At 43.6% G+C, this 20657-nt stretch overlaps 1 protein-coding gene across 1 annotated transcript in view; it reads right to left on the bottom strand.

Moving 5' to 3' along the window:
* Nucleotides 1-442: 442 nt before the first annotated feature.
* Nucleotides 443-20657, bottom strand: part of LOC124038269 (ubiquitin thioesterase Zranb1-like) — a 34705-nt gene continuing 14490 nt past the window's right edge. Inside the window, exons 3-10 of the mRNA XM_046353915.1 lie at nt 13157-13344; nt 12253-12406; nt 8189-8260; nt 7309-7507; nt 6896-7016; nt 6417-6546; nt 2031-2260; nt 443-1722 (exon numbers count right to left, since the gene is read on the bottom strand). Of these exons, the coding sequence (XP_046209871.1) occupies nt 1510-1722; nt 2031-2260; nt 6417-6546; nt 6896-7016; nt 7309-7507; nt 8189-8260; nt 12253-12406; nt 13157-13344 (1307 nt within the window). The 3' untranslated portion in view covers nt 443-1509. The remainder of the gene's footprint in view (nt 1723-2030; nt 2261-6416; nt 6547-6895; nt 7017-7308; nt 7508-8188; nt 8261-12252; nt 12407-13156; nt 13345-20657) is intronic.

Below are 20657 nucleotides of genomic sequence, written 5' to 3' on the forward strand. Positions count from 1 at the left end.
TTATAGTACTCTCCCTTTTAGACATCCCTATAAATAACCAGGTGCACCACACGAGTCAATGTATACTGAAATGGTCAAACTACACTATAATTTTATAGACTTCATAAATTGGACATTAAAGGTTTTCCTTTTTTCTCTCGCTGGCACTATAGTGAGGTCAGGCATTTACCTAAATCTGCAACTATTGCATTACTACAAAGCAACATACAGGCGATGCACAATGTGATTATACCTAATTGTAATACACCAAAATAAGTTACAGTACAACTCAATGGCAAGGAAACCCAACAAAAAACTATGACCATGATATTTCAACTTTGGTTCATGTGCAGTCTCACACCTTAATGCAAGATGGGTTCACATAGACAAGAAGCATACATTATAGGAAAAAAACACAGTTACCATGGGTTTAACTTTAAAGGGAAGAATAGCAGGACAGAGAAACATGATAATTGTTTTAATGTAGACAAAGCACCAAACATGAGGTGCTGAAGTAAACTTCCACAGATGGTTATTTTCCTCACAGCAAAAAGGTCTGCCACAAAACATCAAGATTGAAAGAAATGACAAAACGACAGAATCTCAGCTCAAAAGCTCCCAAACATAAGGAGAATTAGTTGAGATCAAGAAAAGACTTCATTTTAGCCATTCTGGGGAGGGTAAACTAAACACCAATGTGTATGATCCCCCAAGACCTTAGTGACACTAGTTGAGGTGAGAAGGGAACTTCATTTATGTAGCTTTGAAAATGACCTTCATTCAAGCAGTTAGTCAAATGTGTAGTGCTTAGGTTTGAAAGGGTTACTAAGGGGATTTTGTCAATGAAACCCTTTATCTACTTCCCCAGATGAACCCGTGGATACCATTTGTCCCTGCATTTGAATGAAGTTGCTAACGAGCATTAGCACAATAACAAAGCCTATGATAACTGCTAGTAGATACCATTCACTGCGCTAATGCTAGTTAGGATTGGCTTGCGAAACTACTTCCTTCATACTGGATACAGAGACAAATGGTATCTCCCATGGGTTCATCTGACTGGGGAAGTAGATAAAGGGCTTTGTTGAGAAAATCCTTAAGTATCCCTTTAAGAATTAAATTCATAGTACACAATTGCAGCAGTTTTCTGTTGGGTGCCCTGACAAAGATGTTGGCCTAGACCATGCCCATCAAAAAACAAACTATTTCAACTGGAAAAACTACTAAAAAGGACAGTAATTTAGGAAGTGTACTTCATCGATGCCCATCATAAACTGATACTGGTATATTTCCTTATACTTTTTTAAACAACCACATGCATTTACATTTGAGAAGATCACTAGCGTTTGAAATCTACAATCCTTTATTTCTGTCATCCCCAAGTCTTTTTGCAGCAACAGTTTTTCTTGTCAGTCTCTTATGTGTGTCCTCTGCCATGGTACGGTGATTCCCTGCCCTTTCACAGTTTGTCCATGTAAGTAAAAGAGGAAAAACAAAAAAAAGAGGGTGGACTCCTGCCTACTCCAGTTGTCACTCATCATCCTCCTCTTCCTCACCGTCAGAGAGCGAGGCACAGGGGCGGATCTGTCGGTAGCCGTCCAGCCACTTCTCTACCATCTGTGTTACCAGGGGGTGGTTCCGCCGGCGGGAACTCTTCTGCATGGCCACCAGCACTCCACCCTCTGTCACGCAGCAGTCCAACCACTCCCTCAACAGCTTCTCCTGCTGCTCCTCGTTCCCCATCTGACACAGACAAGAAAACCATCAGCCATGAGACTACATCTCATATTTTAGAGAATGCTCTCATACAGAGAAAAAAGTGCAATTAGTGCAGCCAATCCCCCTTACTTTTCACATTCCAGTCACTTCACGAGAATAGCGACATACTATAGTCACTTAGCAGATGGTATAATAGAACTACATAGTCAGCATGAATAGCAAAATTAGTTTGAATCAGCATGAATAGTAGACTCAGACAGAATCCTTGAAAAGCAACCCGTCAGGGGTCCATATAAATATTCATGATACCACAGAAGGGCGCTCCCTCCTACCTCCTGTGCTGAGAGGAAGTGGATGTGGAGCAACTTTCTCTCACTGTCCACCAGCGGTAGGAAGGTGATGGTGACATCATCGTCTGTGTTGAGGTTGGCGCCTGCGCCCCGATTGTTGAAGCCGTCATTCTCCATGGCCACCAGTGCAGAGAAGTGGCCTCGCGTGTAGCCCAGAGCAATGGGACTCTTCCAACAGAAACTCTGCTCCCACAGCAGGGGCAAGTACACACCTGGAGAGAGATGGGGAAGGGGAAGAGGGTGAGAAATGGAATTAAGGGAGGTGGTAAGAGTCAAAGGGACATGGAGATTGACAAAAAGAAAGAGGAAGAGAAATGACAAACCAAAATGTCAAAACAGGCTGACATATTGCTTACCAATAGTTTCCCAAACACAATGGACACTTTCTCTGAGCCTATTCCATCAGCCTCAAGCCACTAGACAGCCTCTAAAAGTTAACGAGACACTTCACCTTGTGACCTTAACTGAAACCACAAACCACTGTTTTTGAGCATCTAGAACATTTACTGTCGCTCACTGTTCAAGAGTCTGCCATTGTGTGTTTACTGGGTTCACCTGGCGACCAATTTAAACAGAGCTTTCTCCTTCCCTCCCTCCACGGACGCTCATAAGCCTCTCCTTTCCTTGGCAACACAAACAGTAGCCTATATCGTCCCTCTGTAATGAATGACATTACCACAGGCAGCCCATCGTTACAGAGAGCTGTCTTTATGGCTGCACGAGCTCTTCAGGCTAATTAAAGCCAGACTGTTTATACTAGGGCCCATGGATGTGGACCCCGCCCTCAGCCCTTATTGGACACCCGCTTTAAACTACCACTCCCTCTTTCCATGATGGCTAACATATGCCGAGAGACATGGCTACTAACAGTACGTTCAGTGAACCTTTCTCCTGCAATGCTTCAAATTTAGGGGGTAGGATTATTTTGGCAGAATTGTTCTTCGACTGGTTTTAGAGAGAGTCGCATGCCGTTTCAGCATTGGCACAATCACAACGAACAATTGTAACCCCCCTCCCTTTACTAAACAGATTGTAATCTACTTGGACTGATTCTTGATGCGGCTACGGTTCCTATAAGAATGAGAAGACCGATTATGTGAGCTATGCGAAGTATGCAGACACGCTTGTGCCATTTCACACTGGGACTTTGCATCTAGGCTCAGTAGTGGACAGCTACAAACTAGGGATGTGACAAATGGAAAAACATTCTTAATGTTTAAGCTGCATTTAAAAAATAAATAGATTTCCATTGAAATAATTACAGTTTTTTAATCCATGTGAATTGCCAATGAGCTGCACTGCTGCCAGCAATGGTTTGGGTCTCACGGTGCGCCCCTTTCAGATGGTTAAACAATTGCACCTGTACTACCATTACTGTAGCTCAACACTGTCAGACCTGACCACTGTCGCTTGCCTTTCTCTGCCATTTGTCCAACTGTTAACGACAAGGACGTAGTGGTGGAGAGTCGACTCCAAAATAATTGACTCCTCGACTCCTTACACATAGACTCCCGGTGTCGACTCCAATTTCTGAGTGTCAAGATTCAATTCCACTAGGAATCGACTCATAGGATTCTGTATTTTTAGAATAGAGGAGACTAGTTGCCATATTTCTGAGAACAATCAAACACTTGCATCTTAGCAAGCTACCGGGGGAAGGAGAGAGAAGGGAGGGCACAGTTTAGGCAGGTCAGCCACCAGTCAGAACTGTGCACTAGGACTATATCGGCAATCAAAAGCTGTATCTCGTCATTTTTCTTGCCGTGTAATGTCTCGCACTTAATTCTCAGTCGCACATGTGCACAGGTTTACTTCATGCTGCTCACAGCATGGTAGCCAGGGCACTAAAACAGTGGGGAAGTTGAGCTTCGTGCTTTCAATGCTCTTAGTTGTTTTTCGGTTAAGGATTTTTCTTAAAGTTAAGAATCCAAATTTCGTTGAAACATTTCAAAGTTGTAATGTTCACACCCCGAATAGACTACAGCTACACTGGCTTGTGTTCACTGGGGTGCAGCATGCAGAACATTAAGAAAGGATTAGGATATATTATGGAAAACAACACATTCTTCTGTCATGTGTCAGGGAATCATGTCAGTGAATCATGTCATACAGTGGAAAGAAAAAGTATGTGAACCCTTTGGAATTACCTGGATTTCTGCACAAATCGGTCATCAAATGTGATCTGATCTTCATCTAAGTCACAGCAATAGACAAACACAGTGTGCTTGAACTATTAACACACAAATTATTGTGTTTTGATTGTCTATATTGAATACAGCATTTAAACATTCAGTGTAGCTTGGGAAAAGTATGTGAACCACTAGGCTAATCACTTCTCAAAAAGCTCATTTGAGTCAGGAGTCAGCTAACCTGGAATCCAATCAATGAGACGAGATTGGAGATGTGTGGTTAGAGCTGCCCTGCCTTATAAAAACAAACAAAATGTGAGTTTGCTATTCACAAGAAGCATTGCCTGATGTGAACCATGCCTTGAACAAAATACCTCCCAGAAACCTAAGATTAAGAATTGTTGACTTGCATAAAGCTGGGAGGGGTTACAAAAGTATCTCTAAAAGCCATGATGTTCATCAGTCCACGGTAAGGCAAATTGTCTAGAAATGGAGAAAGGTCAGCACTGTTGCTACTCTCCATCCTGCAAAGATGACTGCAAGAGCACAGTGCAGAATGCTCAATGAGGTTAAGAAGAATCCTAGAGATAAAGACATCACAACATCTTTGGAACATTCGAACATCTCTGTTGATGAGTCTACGATGCATAAAACACTAAACAAGAATGGTGTTTGTGGGAGGACACCACGGAAGAAGCCACTGCTGTCTAAAAAACAACAACATTTCTGCACGTCTGAAGTTTGCAAAAGACCACCTGGATGTTCCACAGCGCTACTGGCTAAATATTCTGTGGACAGATGAAGTTAAAGTTGAGTTGCTTGGAAGGAACACACAACACTATGTAGAGAAAAAAAGGCACAGCACAGCACACCAACATCAAAACATCCCAACTGTAAAGTATGGTGGAGGGAGCATCATGGTTTTGGCTGTTTTGCTGCCTGGACAGCTTGCTATCGTCGACAGAAAAATTTATTCCCAAGTTTATCAATACATTTTGCAGGAGAATGTAAGGTTCTGTCCACCAATTGAAGCTCAACAGAAGTTGGGTTATGCAACAGGACATCGACCCAAAACACAGAAGTAAATCAACAACAGAATGGCTTAAACAGATGAAAATACACCTTCTGGAGTGGCCCGGTTAGAGTCCTGACCTCAATCCGATTGAGATGCTGTGGCATGACTTTGAGAGCGGTTCACACCAGACATCCCAAGAATATTGCTGAACTGAAATGTTTTTTTAAAGAGGAATGGGCCAAAATTCCTATGGAACCTTGTGCAGGTCTGATCCGTAACTAGAGAAAACGTTTGGTCGAGGTTATTGCTGCCAAAGGAGGGTCAACCAGTTATTAAATCCAAGGGTTCACATACTTTTCCCAACCTGCACAGTGAATGTTTACACAGTGTGTTCAATTAAGACGCGAAAACGTATAATTGTCTGTGTGTTATTAGTTTAAGCAGACTGTCTATTGTTGTGACCAATTTATGCAGAAATCCAGTTAATTTCAAAGGGTTCACATACCTTTTCTTGCCATTGTACAATACATTTCTATCTGCAATACTAAGGGTCATGCTACGAGACTGACAGTTTCTAAATCAAGTGGCAACTCCCTCCAACTATGACGCACTGCTGTGTAAATCAAAACGCTTCTGAAAGCGCTATCCGGAAATCCACTATTGATTGAATACTGACCTTTTGAGCAAAACTCTCAAATCTGCATATCAGCAAACGCAATCAAAAATTTGCATCATCCTTGTGCCACAATTCTTGTGCTAGGGCAAATTCAAATCAGAAGGGCTTTGTCTGACCCAGCAGATATGGTCCAACCCATGGACACAGACTGGGTCGTCAATCTAATTGGACAAGGAGAGAAATCTGCAACACTGCATTTTTAGAGAGCCTTTTGCTTGTCATGATTGTATTTTTTTAAAAGTCTTTAACCTTTAACTAGGCAAGTCAGTTAAGAACAAATTCTTATTTACAATGACGGCTTACACCAGCCAATCCCGGACGATACTGGGCCAATTGTGCTGCACCCTATGGGGACTTCCAATCACGATCCGGTTGTGATACAGTCTGGACTCTAGCCAGGGTGTCTGTTGTGACGCGTCAAGCACTGAGATGCAGTGCCTTAGACAAGCTGTGCCACTAAGGAGCCCACTACGTCACAGGGAGAAAAAAAAGAGACCCTCAAAAACAGCCCAATTTAAGACTAAGGTCAAAGAAAGCAGACATCTCACCTTGAAAACGGGTGTACCCAAGTGTTTCACCACGGAAACTTTTGTAATACTTCACTCCATAGACGATGATTGGTCTACGAAGAATGTGTGCAAGAACAAAAATATGAGTCTGCTCCAGGCTGGCTCCAGGCTGTAGAGAGAGATACATATTTTATATGTTACAGGACAGATGTAGGATCTTAATTTCACCTATATTGTCACAGCCAAATAATCCTGCAGCAACAGGATTTGAATGTTTAGTCAATAATTTTGCTTGATTGGTTGTTTGGCTATTAGCTGGCCAAAAGCAGGCTACATAAAAAGTTAGGTTTTGAGAATTTATGTAAATCAAAGCTCATCTGTATTTTCTGCAGTGCAAAAAAAACCATGTGTGATCAAATTAAGATCCTACATCTGTACACCGATGATCCCAAGTACTTCCACCTAAAAAGCTCAAAGCTTTATGTTTTATATGCATAAGGAAATGAGTGAGTGAGTACCTGGCTGGCCAGTGAGAGGATGAAAGCCCAGTCTTCCTGCCACTGTTCCTCTCTGAGTGAGAAGTGCAAGCCGAAGCTTTGGGAATACCACGACTCCCACTCCTTCCAGCGCGTGTAGAACCTAGACAGACAACACACACACACACACACACACACACACACACACACACACACACACACACACACACACACACACACACACACACACACACACACACACACACACACACATACATCAGTGACCCTGTATCAACTCCCTGTGGAAAAGGTCCAGTGAGTGTTACTCAAATGCTTTAAACCCTTTTGCAATGAGAACAGGTTCTCTTTTTTCCACAATTAAATAATTGGTTTGCACAAACAAACACAGCCTTCTCATCCTATCCCCAGACAAAGTTACACACCCCAGGTCTCACCAGTGGGAGCAGTCGTGCAGAGTGTCGTGAAGGGTCTTGCGGAGGACAGAGTCCTTGTCATAGATGCCCCAGGTGGCCTGCAATACTGAGTCTAACAGGCAGTCCCCAGCCGTGCGGTTCCACAGGGCATACAGCCTGCTGTCCAACCGCGTGCCTAGCTCTATAGACCAGTTGATGATAGGAGATTCCTCCTCCAGCTCTGAGAGAGAAAGTGAGGCTTTGAAAGGGCAATGGGGTCATTTACAAAAAATGAAGCACTCCTTGGTTTTATATGGTGTGCAGGCTTTTCTTCCAGCCCAGAACTAACATCAAGTCTTGTAAAGTATAGGGACGTACAGTGATTAGTGATATGCAGATTGCAAACGATGGATTATTTTTGAACGACTCTTCGTTGTAAAGTCAAAAGGCACTTGAGGAAGTACAGTCATTCGTTAAAGGGCTCTACACAGTCTACGCAATGGATCCGATGGAGGTTTGTTTGTGTTGCCCTCTACGTAGTTCTAGGTACTTTGAGGCAGAATGTTTTAAACGCGATGCAAACTAACCTCCGTAGCTCCATTTGCAAAGACTATGAAATCCCTGTGGAGAGCCCTTTAAGGATCAGTGAAATCCTAAAACTCAATTAGCATGATTAGCACAGATGCAAGTACACACGATAAGGGCAGGCAAAATGTCAGAAAGGCCAGCAGGGAATGCACACTGTTGGCAGGCAGTGAACAGACCTGTAATACAACACTATACAGCAGCATTCTAATTTAGTAGAGGGGATAGGAAACTATTCAGATGCCACCCAGTGTTGACGATGACAACGGTCTCTCACTCACACACAATTCAGTAAAATAGTGGTATTTTAAGTTACTGAAATAAGTCAATATTTCACCTTTCTGTACATCTCGGTCTAGCACCTCGTCAAACAGTTTCTCCTGAACTGTTGGGGGCAAGTCCTCGATATCTGCAGACAAAAACACACTTAGGGTGGCATTCAATTGATTTAGTTTCACAACACAAGGAAGACTTGATACAGTTCATCATCAAAGAACTTCAAAAAGGGCAAGTTAGAGGACAAGTATTTATTTGACAGTGAAATTCATTTCACTTAACGGTGAAATTAAGTTTAGGGCTTGGAGAAGAAAGTGAATCAGTCTTAACCTCTTGATCTACACACATGTTAAAAAACCAAGCCAGGCTGAAGTGATTAGGGTTTAATACACTGAGGTTGCAGGAGTCAAAGCTGCCATTTTACAGGCTCCTAACCAACTGTGCTCGTTTTATTGTGTTATTTGTAACTTATTTTGTACATAATGTTTCTGCCACCATCTCTTATGACCGAAAAGAGCTTCTGGATATCAGAACAGAGATTACTCACCTCGTACTGGACAAAGATTTTTTCTTTAAACAAGTTGGAAGCGAAGGATTTACTTCAGAAACCGGACAAGGCTTCATTAAATCCCCATCATTCACATGAAGAAGGTCGGGGTGCCTAAGAATCTGATGGTGAGTGTGTAACCCACCTCTACCATCAGTCCCATTAGCCAACGTGCAATCATTGGAAAAATAAACTGGATGAGCTCCGATCAAGACTATTCTACCAATGGGACATAAAAAAAACGGTAATATCTTATGTCCTGCTGAACGACGACATGGATAACATACAGCTGGCTTGATTTTACGTGCATCGGCAAGACAAGGGGTGGCGGTATGGGTCTATTTGTCAATAACAGCTGGTGCACCAAAATCTAATATTAATCAAATCAAATTTATTTATATAGCCCTTCGTACATCAGCTGATATCTCAAAGTGGTGTACAGAAACCCAGCCTAAAACCCCAAACAGCAAACAATGCAGGTGTAAAAGCACGGTTAATGAAGTCTCGAGGTATTGCTCGCCTGAGGCAGAGTATCTCATGATAAGCTGTAAACCACACTATTTACCAATATATTTTTCGTAGCTGCTTCCCACCACAAACCGATACTGGCACTAAGACCGCACTCAACGAGCTGTATAAGGCCATAAGCAAAAATAATAATAATGCTCATCCAGAGGCGGCGCTCTTAGTGACCGGGGACTTAAATTCAGGGAAACAAATCCGTTTTACCTCATTTCTACCAGCATGTTACATTTGCAACCAGAAGAAAAAAAATCTAGACCACTTTTAGTCCATTCACAGAGATGCATACAAAGCTCTCCCTTGTCCTCCATTTGGCAAATCTTACCACAACTATCCTCCTGATTCCTATTTACAGGTAAAAACTAAAGCAGGAATTACCAGTGACTCACTCAATACTGAAGTGGACAGATGACGCAGATAATAAGCTACGAACCATCAAACAGGCAATGTGTCAATACAGGACTAAGATTCAATCCGACAACAACGGCTCCAAAGCTCATCAGATGTGTCAGGGCTTGCAAACGATTACAGACTACAAAGGGAAGCATAGCCATGAGCTCCCCAGTGACAGGAGTCTACCAGAGGAGCTAAATGACTTCTATGCGCTCGTCGAGGTAAGCATGAGAGCTGTTCCGGACCACTGTGTGATCACGCTCACCCTAGCTGACGTGAGTAAAACCTTTAAACAGGTCAACATTCACAAGGCCACAGGGCCAGAAGGATTACCAGGACGTGTACTCCGAGCATGCGCTGACCAACTGGCAAGTGTCTTCACTGACATGTTGGTATTACAGACTCTGTCAGGGACAGATTAAACATGTTTCAAGCAGACCACCATAGTTCCTGTGCTCAGGCACACCAAGGTAACCTGCCTAAATGAATACAGACCAGTAGCACTCACTTCTGTAGCCATGAAGTGCGTTGAAAGGTTGGTCTTGAATCATATCAACACCATTATCCCAGAAACCCTGGACCCACTCCAATTTGCATACCGCATCAACAGATCCACAAATGATGTCATCTCTATGGCACTCCACACTGCCCTTTCCCACCTGGACAAAAGGAGCACCTATGTGAGAATGTTGTTCATAGACTACAGCTCAGCATTCAATAACATAGTGCCTTCAATGCTCATCACTAAGCTAAGGGCCCTGGGACTAAACATCTCCCTCTGCAACTGGATCCTAGACATCCTGACGGGCCAGGTGGTAAGGGTAGGTAACAACACATCTGCCACGCTGATCCTCAACACGGGGCCCCTCAGGGGTGCGTGCTATGTCCCCTCCTGCATTTCAATTAACAGATGTGTCTTGTTAAAAGTTAAGTTAATTAAGTTCTTTCCTTCTTAATGCCTTTGAGCCAATCAGTTGTGTGTGACAAAGTATGGGTGGTATACAGAAGATAGCCCTATTTGGTAAAAGACCAAGAACAGCTCAAATAAGTAAAGAGAAACGACAGTCCATAATTACTTTATTAGGCTGCCTGTTGTAAGTGTAACTGATTACTCAAACATTAAATGTTATGTCTAAAAAAAAAACTCTGCAGCATACTACCTAATGACATCTATTGGCCTCAAATGATTGACCTCAATGGCCGACCTGCACAGTTATTTTGGGTTTAAAACGATGCTAAAACACTCAATATCAAGAGTTAAGAAATACATGCAATACCCCCCAAAAGATGAGACCCTCTTCTCCACAAACATTGTCACAACAGTTGCTTTCAGATTTTTTTTTCTTCTGCGATTGTATTTCTCTCTTCCTTTAGTAGTGCTGAGCTATTAGTGCTTTTAGATGTCAGTTCGATTATTAAATATATCAACAAAAATGTATTTGGATTATTTTTACATTTAATGCACTATGCATTGTGTGTTGAATACTTCAACACATAATAAAACAAAAGTCCCATTAACCATCATTTATTCACATTACGTAAAAATCACTATTTTAGTAGTTCTTCCAAATAAATAAGGCATTATTTTATGACTGCTGAATACCAACTATCAAAATCACTTAGATTAAGTATTTTCAGGTAGAGATACCTCACGAAGCAACTGCTCTCCATCCTTCGATTGCGGATCCTTCTGTCTCTTTTACGCAGCAGGTATAAAAGTAACACAGACCGGACAAGTAGACACCCAATGGATTATGGTCATTGTAGTTAATTACAACTTTTTCTGCACTAAATTGGCCTGTTGGAAACTACAACTCCCTAGTAAATCACAGAGTTCGCGCTTGATCTGATTTATCAATAGAGAAGCTGCACAATGTGCACATTGAGCTCACAGAAAAAAATGAACTAAATGGAATTCAAATAATTGAACCAACGTTGGTCAATTAGTAATTTTAAAAAACAACAACTGAAAAAATAGCCCAATCAGCACTATCCTATCTTTTAACCTACTCGGAGCACCCGTGTGGGAGAGGGAGTGACAGTGGCTTCCGCCAGCGAAACAGGCACAGGGCAGACACTTTCATTACAGGAAGGATAAGGATGATAATGCACACTGTTTGACCAAATCATGGTTTTATCCTCCTTAAAAGGTTTAGGTGACCATGTTGAATGTGCAGCACGCATCAATGCATCCAATTAATTTTCACTCGCACAGTCAAGTCAAAGGGTTGCAAAATGTGACTAAATGGTTGCAGTCTGGAGCATTGTGTTTCACCAAATCATAATTGTAGCCTCCCCCAAAACAGAAAATGTTGACTGAAGTGACCAGCTAGAATTTCCAGCTTGCAGTTCCAAGCAATTCGATATTTTACTCACTTAGCCAAGTCAAAGAGTGGCAAAACGCGACCAAATCGTCACATTCTGGAGCCCTGATTTGGGAAATAAACACAGTTGGCCTGTTCATCCGACAATACCGTTATCTCGAGTAGTTGGAAACAACCATACAATTACCTAACACAAAGCATGCATTCTACCATCATACAGGCCTAAGACATGAAGCTTTAGTGTAGAAGAGCAGAAAAACAGGACGCCACAACTATACACAGTAACTAGGCTAAATAAAACTACTGCAGTAGTATGTAATAGGTCAGTGGGAGGCTGACCTGCTGGCAGGGTGAAGGTGACCAGGTCAGTGAGAAAGTAGCAGGTGAATTCTCCCTTGCGCTGGTGCAGGGAGGCAGCCACCTCACGACGGATCTGCTCCGTCAGCTCAGGGCACACCATGGCTGGGATACACTTAGCTGCCTGCTGGGACACCTAGACACAGACAGAGAATGTGACACAGGAATGATAAAATGTCTCCTACTGAAAATATAACCTAGGGAGCATGAAAGCCAGGTGAAACATTCAGAGCGTTCCAGGGAGAAATCTAAATGAGTAGAATCCCTGACTCGATTCCCTGTTTAACACAATCTATATCTGAACGTTTGGTAACACTGCACCCTTCTGAACAGGCCCCAGGTAGACCCTGCCCTGTCCTTCCTTAGCGGACAAAATCCTGCCAGTCCTTCCAGGGTCCTCACACACACACACACACACACACACACACACACACACACACACACACACACACACACACACACACACACACACACACACACACACACACACACACACACACACACACACACACACACACACACACACACACACACACACACACACACACACACACACACAGGGATAAGAGCTTCAAGCCAGCAGTGGGATAATCTGGGATCATGTTTACACTCCCATTGATCTGCCACACACACACACACACACACACCACAGCTCAATACAACACATCCCATCCACTGTGTCCTCTCCCGGTAGATAGAGGTGAACACAGCTATTCATCAGCCGGATCTTCAAAACATTAACAAGTAGAAACTAACTCAACCTGGAGATGTAGTGACTATTTACCAGCACATTTAATTTACACTAACTGGTACAGCTGAATAAATAAAGTCTTTGACCTGTACCATTACAGCTAATACATTGGCAGGGCCTGTATGTCGTTCTGACCTCAGTGAGGAGCACGGCCAGCATGTCCTTCCTCTGGAAGCGGATGGCCAGGTGGACCAGGGTGAAGCCGTCGTCAAAGGCCGAGGGCCGGTTGAGAAGGCGCACCTCGTCGGACGTCAGCTGCCTGGCGATGTCCCCCCCTGACGATTTATAGGCCTCTACTGCAGCCAGGTCCCCCTCTACCACACCTGCAGAAAAGGAGAGGGGGAAATTAGTGAGCAGTGAAAAACACAAGCCACACACACTACATAAACTCAATGTACAGTTTACAAAACATGAGGAACACCTTCCTAATATTGAGTTCCACCCCTTTTGCCCTCAGAGCAGCCTCAATTCGTTGGGGCATGGACTCTACAAGGGATGCTGGCCTATGTTGACTCCAACACATCTCACACTTGTGTCAAGTTGGCTGGATGTCTTTTGGGTGGTGGACAATTCTTGATACACACGGGAAACCCAGCAACGCTGCTGTTCTTGACACACTCAAACCGTTGCTCCTGGCATCTTACTACCATACCCTGTTCAAAGGCGCTTCAATCTGTTATCTTGCCCATTCACCCTCTGAATATAACACATGCATGTCTGAAGGCTTAAAATCCTTATTTAACCAGTATCCTCCCCTTCGTCTACACTGACAGAAGTGGATTTAATAAGTGACTTCAATAAACGGATCATATTCACCTGGTCAGTCTGCCATAGAAAGAACAGGTGTTCCTAATGTCTGGACACTCAGTGTATCTGTATATCAGTCATGATGGAAATTCTTTGCATTTACCATCCCAATCATTTGTAGGCTATTCCTTGCAAAAACCACATAAGCACCAGGGTAGATTTACTACTACAGTACTGAAACAAAACCACCATTTGAAAAAGAACAGCATTATAAAAAGTGTGGGGGGAGATAAAATTAGAACATTTCAAGTGCTACTACCAGCCTCATCATTTTTGTTCAGATTTCTGAAATACCCATGTAGCAGTCTCTGGCACATTACACAACAACGTCGCTATGACTAACTAGTATTCTACAATCAAAAAGGTAATCAGTGTGCGTGATCAAAAAAAAACAAAAAAAATCAGGGTAAGGGTTTCTTTCCAGAAATACATCAGGGATTGTAACACACTCTGTTTCACGGAAATGGTTCTCTCGGGATATACTGTCAGAGTCGGTCTAGACATCTGGATTCTCATTACATTGTGCTGACAGGGATAAACATCTCTCCAGGAAGAAAAAGGGTATGTCTCAAGATTAACAACTCATTGTGTGATTGTGCTAACATTCAGAAACTCAAGTCCTTTTGTTCACCCGACCTAGAATGCTTCAATCAAATGCCGACCGTATTATCTCCCAAGAGAATTCTCTTCGGTTATTGTCGCAGCCGTGTATATCTCCCCTCAAGCTGATACCACGATGGCCCTCAAGGAAGTTGGACTTTATGGAAACTGGAAATCACATATCCCGAGGCTGCATTTAGAGGTCATTGCCTCCGCAAGGAAATCAAACAGGCAAAAGGATCAAATCACCTCCACCTTACCTGTCACTCTAGACCAACTTCAATTTGCCTACCGCCCCAATAGGTCCACAGACCTATTGCACACTGCCCTATCCCATCTGGATAAGTGGAATTCCCATGTAATAATGCTGTTCTATGCTGTTGAAGGCTGAGTTATAGTCAATGTACCATCCAAGCTCATCATTAAGCTTGAGGCCCTGAACCCTGCCCTGTGCAATTGGATCCTGGACTTCCTGCCGGGCCGCCCCCCCCAGGTGGTGAAGGTAGGTTACAAAACCTCCACTTCGCTGATCCTCAACACAAGGATACGTGCTCAGTCACCTCCTGTACTCCCTGTTCACCCATGACTGTATGACCATGCACGCCTCCAACTCAAATAATCAAGTTTGCAGACGACACTACAATAGTAGGCTTGATTACCAACAACAATGATGCATCCTACAGGGAGGGGGTGAAGGCTCTGGGAGTATGGTGTCAGGAAAATACTCAACTTGAACAAAAACAAAGGAGATGATTGTGGATTTCAGGGAAACAGCAGAGGGAGCAGCCCCTATCCACATCGACAGGACAGCAGTGGAGAAGGTGGATAGTTAAGTTCCTGTGTCCATAATCACTGACAAACTGAAATGGTCCACTCACAAAGTGTGGTGAAGGCGGCGCAACAGCGCCTCTTCGACCTCAGAAGGCTGCAGAAATTTGGCTTGTCACCAAAAACCCTCAAACCTTTATAGATGCACAATTGAGAGCATCCTGTCGGCTGTATCACCATCTGGTACGGCACAACCGCAGGGCTCTCCAGAGGGTGGAACGGTCTGCACAACGCTTCCCCAGGGGCAATCTACCTGCTCTCCAGGACACCTACAGCACCCGATGTCACTGGAAGGCCAAAAAGATCAAGGACAACAACCACCCGAGCCACTGCCTGTTCACCCCCCTATCATCCAGAAGTCGAGGTCAGTACAGTTGTATCAAAGCTCGGACTGAGAGACTGAAAAACAACTTCAAGGCCAGACTGTTAAATAGCCATCACTAGCAAAGAGGCTGCTACCTACATACAGACTTGATATCATTGGCCACTATAATAAATGGAACACTAGTCACTTTAATAATGTTTACATATCTTGCATTACTCATCTCATGTGTATATACAGTATTCTATACCATCTACTGTATCTTAGTCTATCCCACTCTGATATTGCTCATCCATATATCTATATATTCTTAATTCCATTCCTTTACTTTCGATGTGTGTGTATTAAGTTTGTGTTGTGAAATTGTTAGATATTACTTAGAAGATATTGCTGTAACTAGAAGCACAAGCATTTCGCTACACCCGCAAAAACATCTGCTAAACAAGTGTATGTGACAAATAAAATGTGAATGATGTGTTATATATATATATATATCACACAAGTGTGTGTTTTAGAAAGTAACTAAGAGAAAATGTGAGTAGGAAGAGAGGGAGTGGGAGGACAAACTGTGTTGTTAGGAGCTTGCCAGAGAGTAATAGAGAGGGCAGGAGAGAGCTCAGACAGGAATGTGAGAGACAAGACCACAACCACTTCTCACAGCAGTCCATTATTGTGGGTGTGCCTGCCAGCCGGCCGGCCTGCACAGTCAGAACTGCACTCACATCGTTTGCAACACATTAGGAAGGAAATGGATACAAAAAGAGTTGCTCTATATTTGGAAGGGTCGAAAACTTTGAAAAATAATCAAGACACAAAATTCATGAAAGTGCTAATTTCCCCCCACAGAAAATGTCCACGTATAAAAGGGTCCATTTAAATCAACTTATATCTATAACGTTGTTGATATGATATAGATATGCAATTTAGCACACCCTTTTATCCAAAGCAACTTAGTCACGCAAGCATACATTTTTACTTATGGGTGACGCACAGAAATTGAACCCATAGTCCTGGACTTGCAAGCCACATGTCCTACCAACTGATCTACAGAGTAATTTGTTGTAAATTAGCGTCAGCAATCTAGGTACATGTAGATCAGTAGGCCTACACTAAACATGCAGAAGATAAACTCCAACAATATTCTCATTACCGCATTGAGTTACATATGCAAAAAAATAATTGTACTTACGGTAAATGAATTCACCTGGCACAAAGCATCTAGACCTACCACATTCCTTTATTTTCTCCAGTCCTCTCCTTTTTTCTCTCGCCTGTTTGTCCAGATCTCCAACTGACAGAGTCAGGAGACCCTTTTCTTTTTTTTACAAGAAAACCAAATTTGATTGAATTTCCCCTGACGGTAACACCAAATCAATTGAATTAACTGAAGGCTGGCTATGAGCCTGCATAAATAGGAGTCTAATTGATCTCAGGGCAGAAGAAACCCAGGGCCTTCAATGGTCTGTCAAGGAAGAAGTGCAGACAGAGAGCCAGATGAACAGTCAGCCTGTGTGTTACTGTAGCTCTCAATTTTTTTTGGACAGATTTTCAACTGGCAGCGTCGGCACTACTTCGCAGGTCGTCTGCCACAACAGTAGCCTCTGACAACCAGTGACACATAGGCCAGCGCTCCAGAATAGGGGGCAACATGCCATCTACAGCACACTTTGTGCCCGTTTACAACTTGTTTCCACAGTGGCTTCATTGCTAAATTAACCTACTGATATTATGCATGACATAGCCTAGGCTAGGTAGTGTGTGATTCAGAACTCAGACTACTCATGATAGCAACCAAAGAAAATAGTTTGCCTGATCTATAAATTGCATAGAGTGGGTTTATCCAAACAGGTTCATCCCACAGTACAAATTCCTGTTCAATCATTTCACCAATGATATCACATTTCATGTTTCAGGTTGTGTTGCAGCTTTGCAGGCAAGTCATGTAGCCTAGTTGATGTGCTAGCTATGCCCAGGGGTGTTCAATTCCAGTCCTTCTGGGCTGACGTGTCTATGAGTTTTTTCATCTTGGTACCAATAGATCTACCCACTCACAGACAAGACTAGTATTGTAGCCTCTGCATTCACTCCTTTTACCGATTCATTCAGGTGTAAAACTGGCAAGCAGACACACATCCTTATGTAGAACAGATACTTGCACACACACACACACACACACACACACACACACACACACACACACACACACACACACACACACACACACACACACACACACACACACACACACACACACACACACACACACACACACCATAAGACAGGTCATCAGAGAAAGCTTCATGAAGCATAGGGACCACTTGAAACCTGCATGCTGTGTTCAGGCAATGAAGAGTCTCTCTAATAAAATAAGAAAGTCCGATAAACCTGCTGTGGCACAAGCCAGTGGGCTGTAAAGCAGACAAGGATATCCTCAGTCAAGCAGACTGCCCTTAATACAAACAGGCATCTTGTCCTACAGTGGAGCAAACATCCTCAATCGCTAGCTTTTGGAGAGTAAAGGCTTGGAATGCATCATAGCAACATGACTAAAACTGCTCCTGGATACACTATTTTTATACAGGGTACTTCCCACAATGCATTGTTAATCCGACCATGTTACAGATTTAGCTTTGTTTTAAACAAACATTCAAAAGCTTAGCCCGTGTAATTATATGACAGATTTTACTGAGGAAAGTGGCACTTGCAGTTTCCAATAAGGATCATTGTGAAGCTAATGTAGGCTCAAATGTGATTCATTAAGTCCAGATGAGATGCTTGTTTAAAACAAGTAGCCTAATAATGTACACAAATGACATGTAATGCTACACCAGCAGAGGGTACGTAACAGGACTCCAGTCATGCAAACAGCAGGCTGAACATCCTCTTCGGTGTGAATGCTTGTATATTTTTGACTTGTGCACCAGTCAGTTATTTTTAGTGCAGGCGCTGCCAGGCTGCCTAGCCCCGCATGCTGGGCCCACTGTTTACCAGCCCCTGGGACCTAAGGGCAGGGTGTGTGTGTGTGTGTGTGTGTGTGTGTGTGTGTGTGTGTGTGTGTGTGTGTGTGTGTGTGTGTGTGTGTGTGTGTGTGTGTGTATATACTGCTAAAAAAAAATAAAGGGAACACTAAAATAACACATCCTAGATCTGAATTCATTAAATATTCTTATTAAATACTTTTTTCTTTACATAGTTGAATGTGCTGACAACAAAATCACACAAAAATGATCAATGGAAATCAAATGTATCAGCCCATGGAGGTCTGGATTTGGAGTCACACTCAAAATTAAAGTGGAAAAACCACACTACAGGCTGATCCAACTTTGATGTAATGTCCTTAAAACAAGTCAAAATGAGGCTCAGTAGTGTGTGTGGCCTCCACATACCTGTATGACCTCCCTACAACGCCTGGGCATGCTCCTGATGAGGTGGCGGATGGTCTCCTGAGGGATCTCCTCCCAGACCTGGACTAAAGCATCTGCCAACTCCTGGACAGTCTGTGGTGCAACGTGGCGTTGGTGGATGGAGCGAGACATGATGTCTCAGAGAAATGATGATGCTCAATTGCATTCAGGTCTGGGGAACGGGCAGGCCAGTCCATAGCATCAATGCCTTCCTCTTGCAGGAACTGCTGACACACTCCAGCCACATGAGGTCCAGCATTGTCTTGCATTAGGAGGAACCCAGGGCCAACCGCACCAGCATATTACATTTACATTTACATTTAAGTCATTTAGCAGACGCTCTTATCCAGAGCGACTTACAAATTGGTGCATTCACCTTATGACATCCAGTGGGACAGTCATATGGTCTCACAAGGGGTCTGAGGATCTCATCTCGGTACCTAATGGCAGTCAGGCTACCTCTGGCGAGCACATGGAGGGCTGTGCAGCCCCCCAAAGAAATGCCACCCCACACCATGACTGACCCACCGCAAAACCGGTCATGCTGGAAGATGTTGCAGGCAGCAGAACGTTCTCCACGGCGTCTCCAGACTGTCACGTGCTCAGTGTGAACCTGCTTTCATCTGTGAAGAGCACAGGGCGCCAGTGGCAAATTTGCCAATCTTAGTGTTCTCTGGCAAATGAAAAACGTCCTACACGGTGTTGGGCTGTAAGCACAACCCCCACCTGTGGACGTCAGGCCCTCATACCACCCTCATGGAGTCTGTTTCTGAACGTTTGAGCAGACACATGCACATTTGTGGCCTGCTGGAGGTCATTTTGCAGGGCTCTGGCAGTGCTCCTCCTGCTCCTCCTTGCACAAAGGCGGAGGTAGCGGTCCTGCTGCTGGGTTGTTGCCCTCCTACGGCCTCCTCCACATCTCCTGATGTACTGGCCTGTCTCCTGGTAGCGCCTCCATGCTCTGGACACTACGCTGACAGACACATTAAACCTTCTTGCATTGATGTGCCATCCTGGATGAGCTGCACTACCTGAGCCACTTGTGTGGGTTGTAGACGCCGTCTCATGCTAACACTAGAGTGAAAGCACCGCCAGCATTCAAAAGTGATCAGCCAGGAAGCATAGGAACTGAAAAGTGGTCTGTGGTCACCACCTGCAGAACCACTCCTTTATTGGGGGTGTCTTGATAATTGCCTATAATTTCCACCTGTTGTCTATCCCATTTGCACAACAGCATGTGACATTTATTGTCCATCAGTGTTGCTTCCTAAGTGGAGATTTCACAGAAGTGTGATTGACTTGGAGTTACATTGTGTTGTTTAAGTGTTCCCTTTATTTTTTTGAGCAGTGTATATGTTGACAACAAGAGATCCCAAGGGCTCCCATTCACAATATTAAGTGGGGTCCCCTCAGACAATGGGGAGTCCTTTGCATCAGTGGACAAACTGACTGTGAGGGGCAACTCCACTAAAAACAGAAGAGAGGCTAGCCAGCCAATGGAATCCTCTCTGCCATGTAGTCCCGACAGCAGCAGTGGAATCCACTCAGTCACCATTAACTCCAGGTGCAGTGCCACTGACTGGACCAGACCTTGATTCAACGCTTCAAGGGACACTCTCTGAAAGGGAAAGTAGATTATCCTCTTCACTAGGGTTGCAAATGGTCAGAAACCTCC

Source organism: Oncorhynchus gorbuscha, linkage group LG06, assembly GCF_021184085.1.
Source record: "Oncorhynchus gorbuscha isolate QuinsamMale2020 ecotype Even-year linkage group LG06, OgorEven_v1.0, whole genome shotgun sequence".
In the NCBI taxonomy this organism is placed as follows: domain Eukaryota; kingdom Metazoa; phylum Chordata; class Actinopteri; order Salmoniformes; family Salmonidae; genus Oncorhynchus; species Oncorhynchus gorbuscha.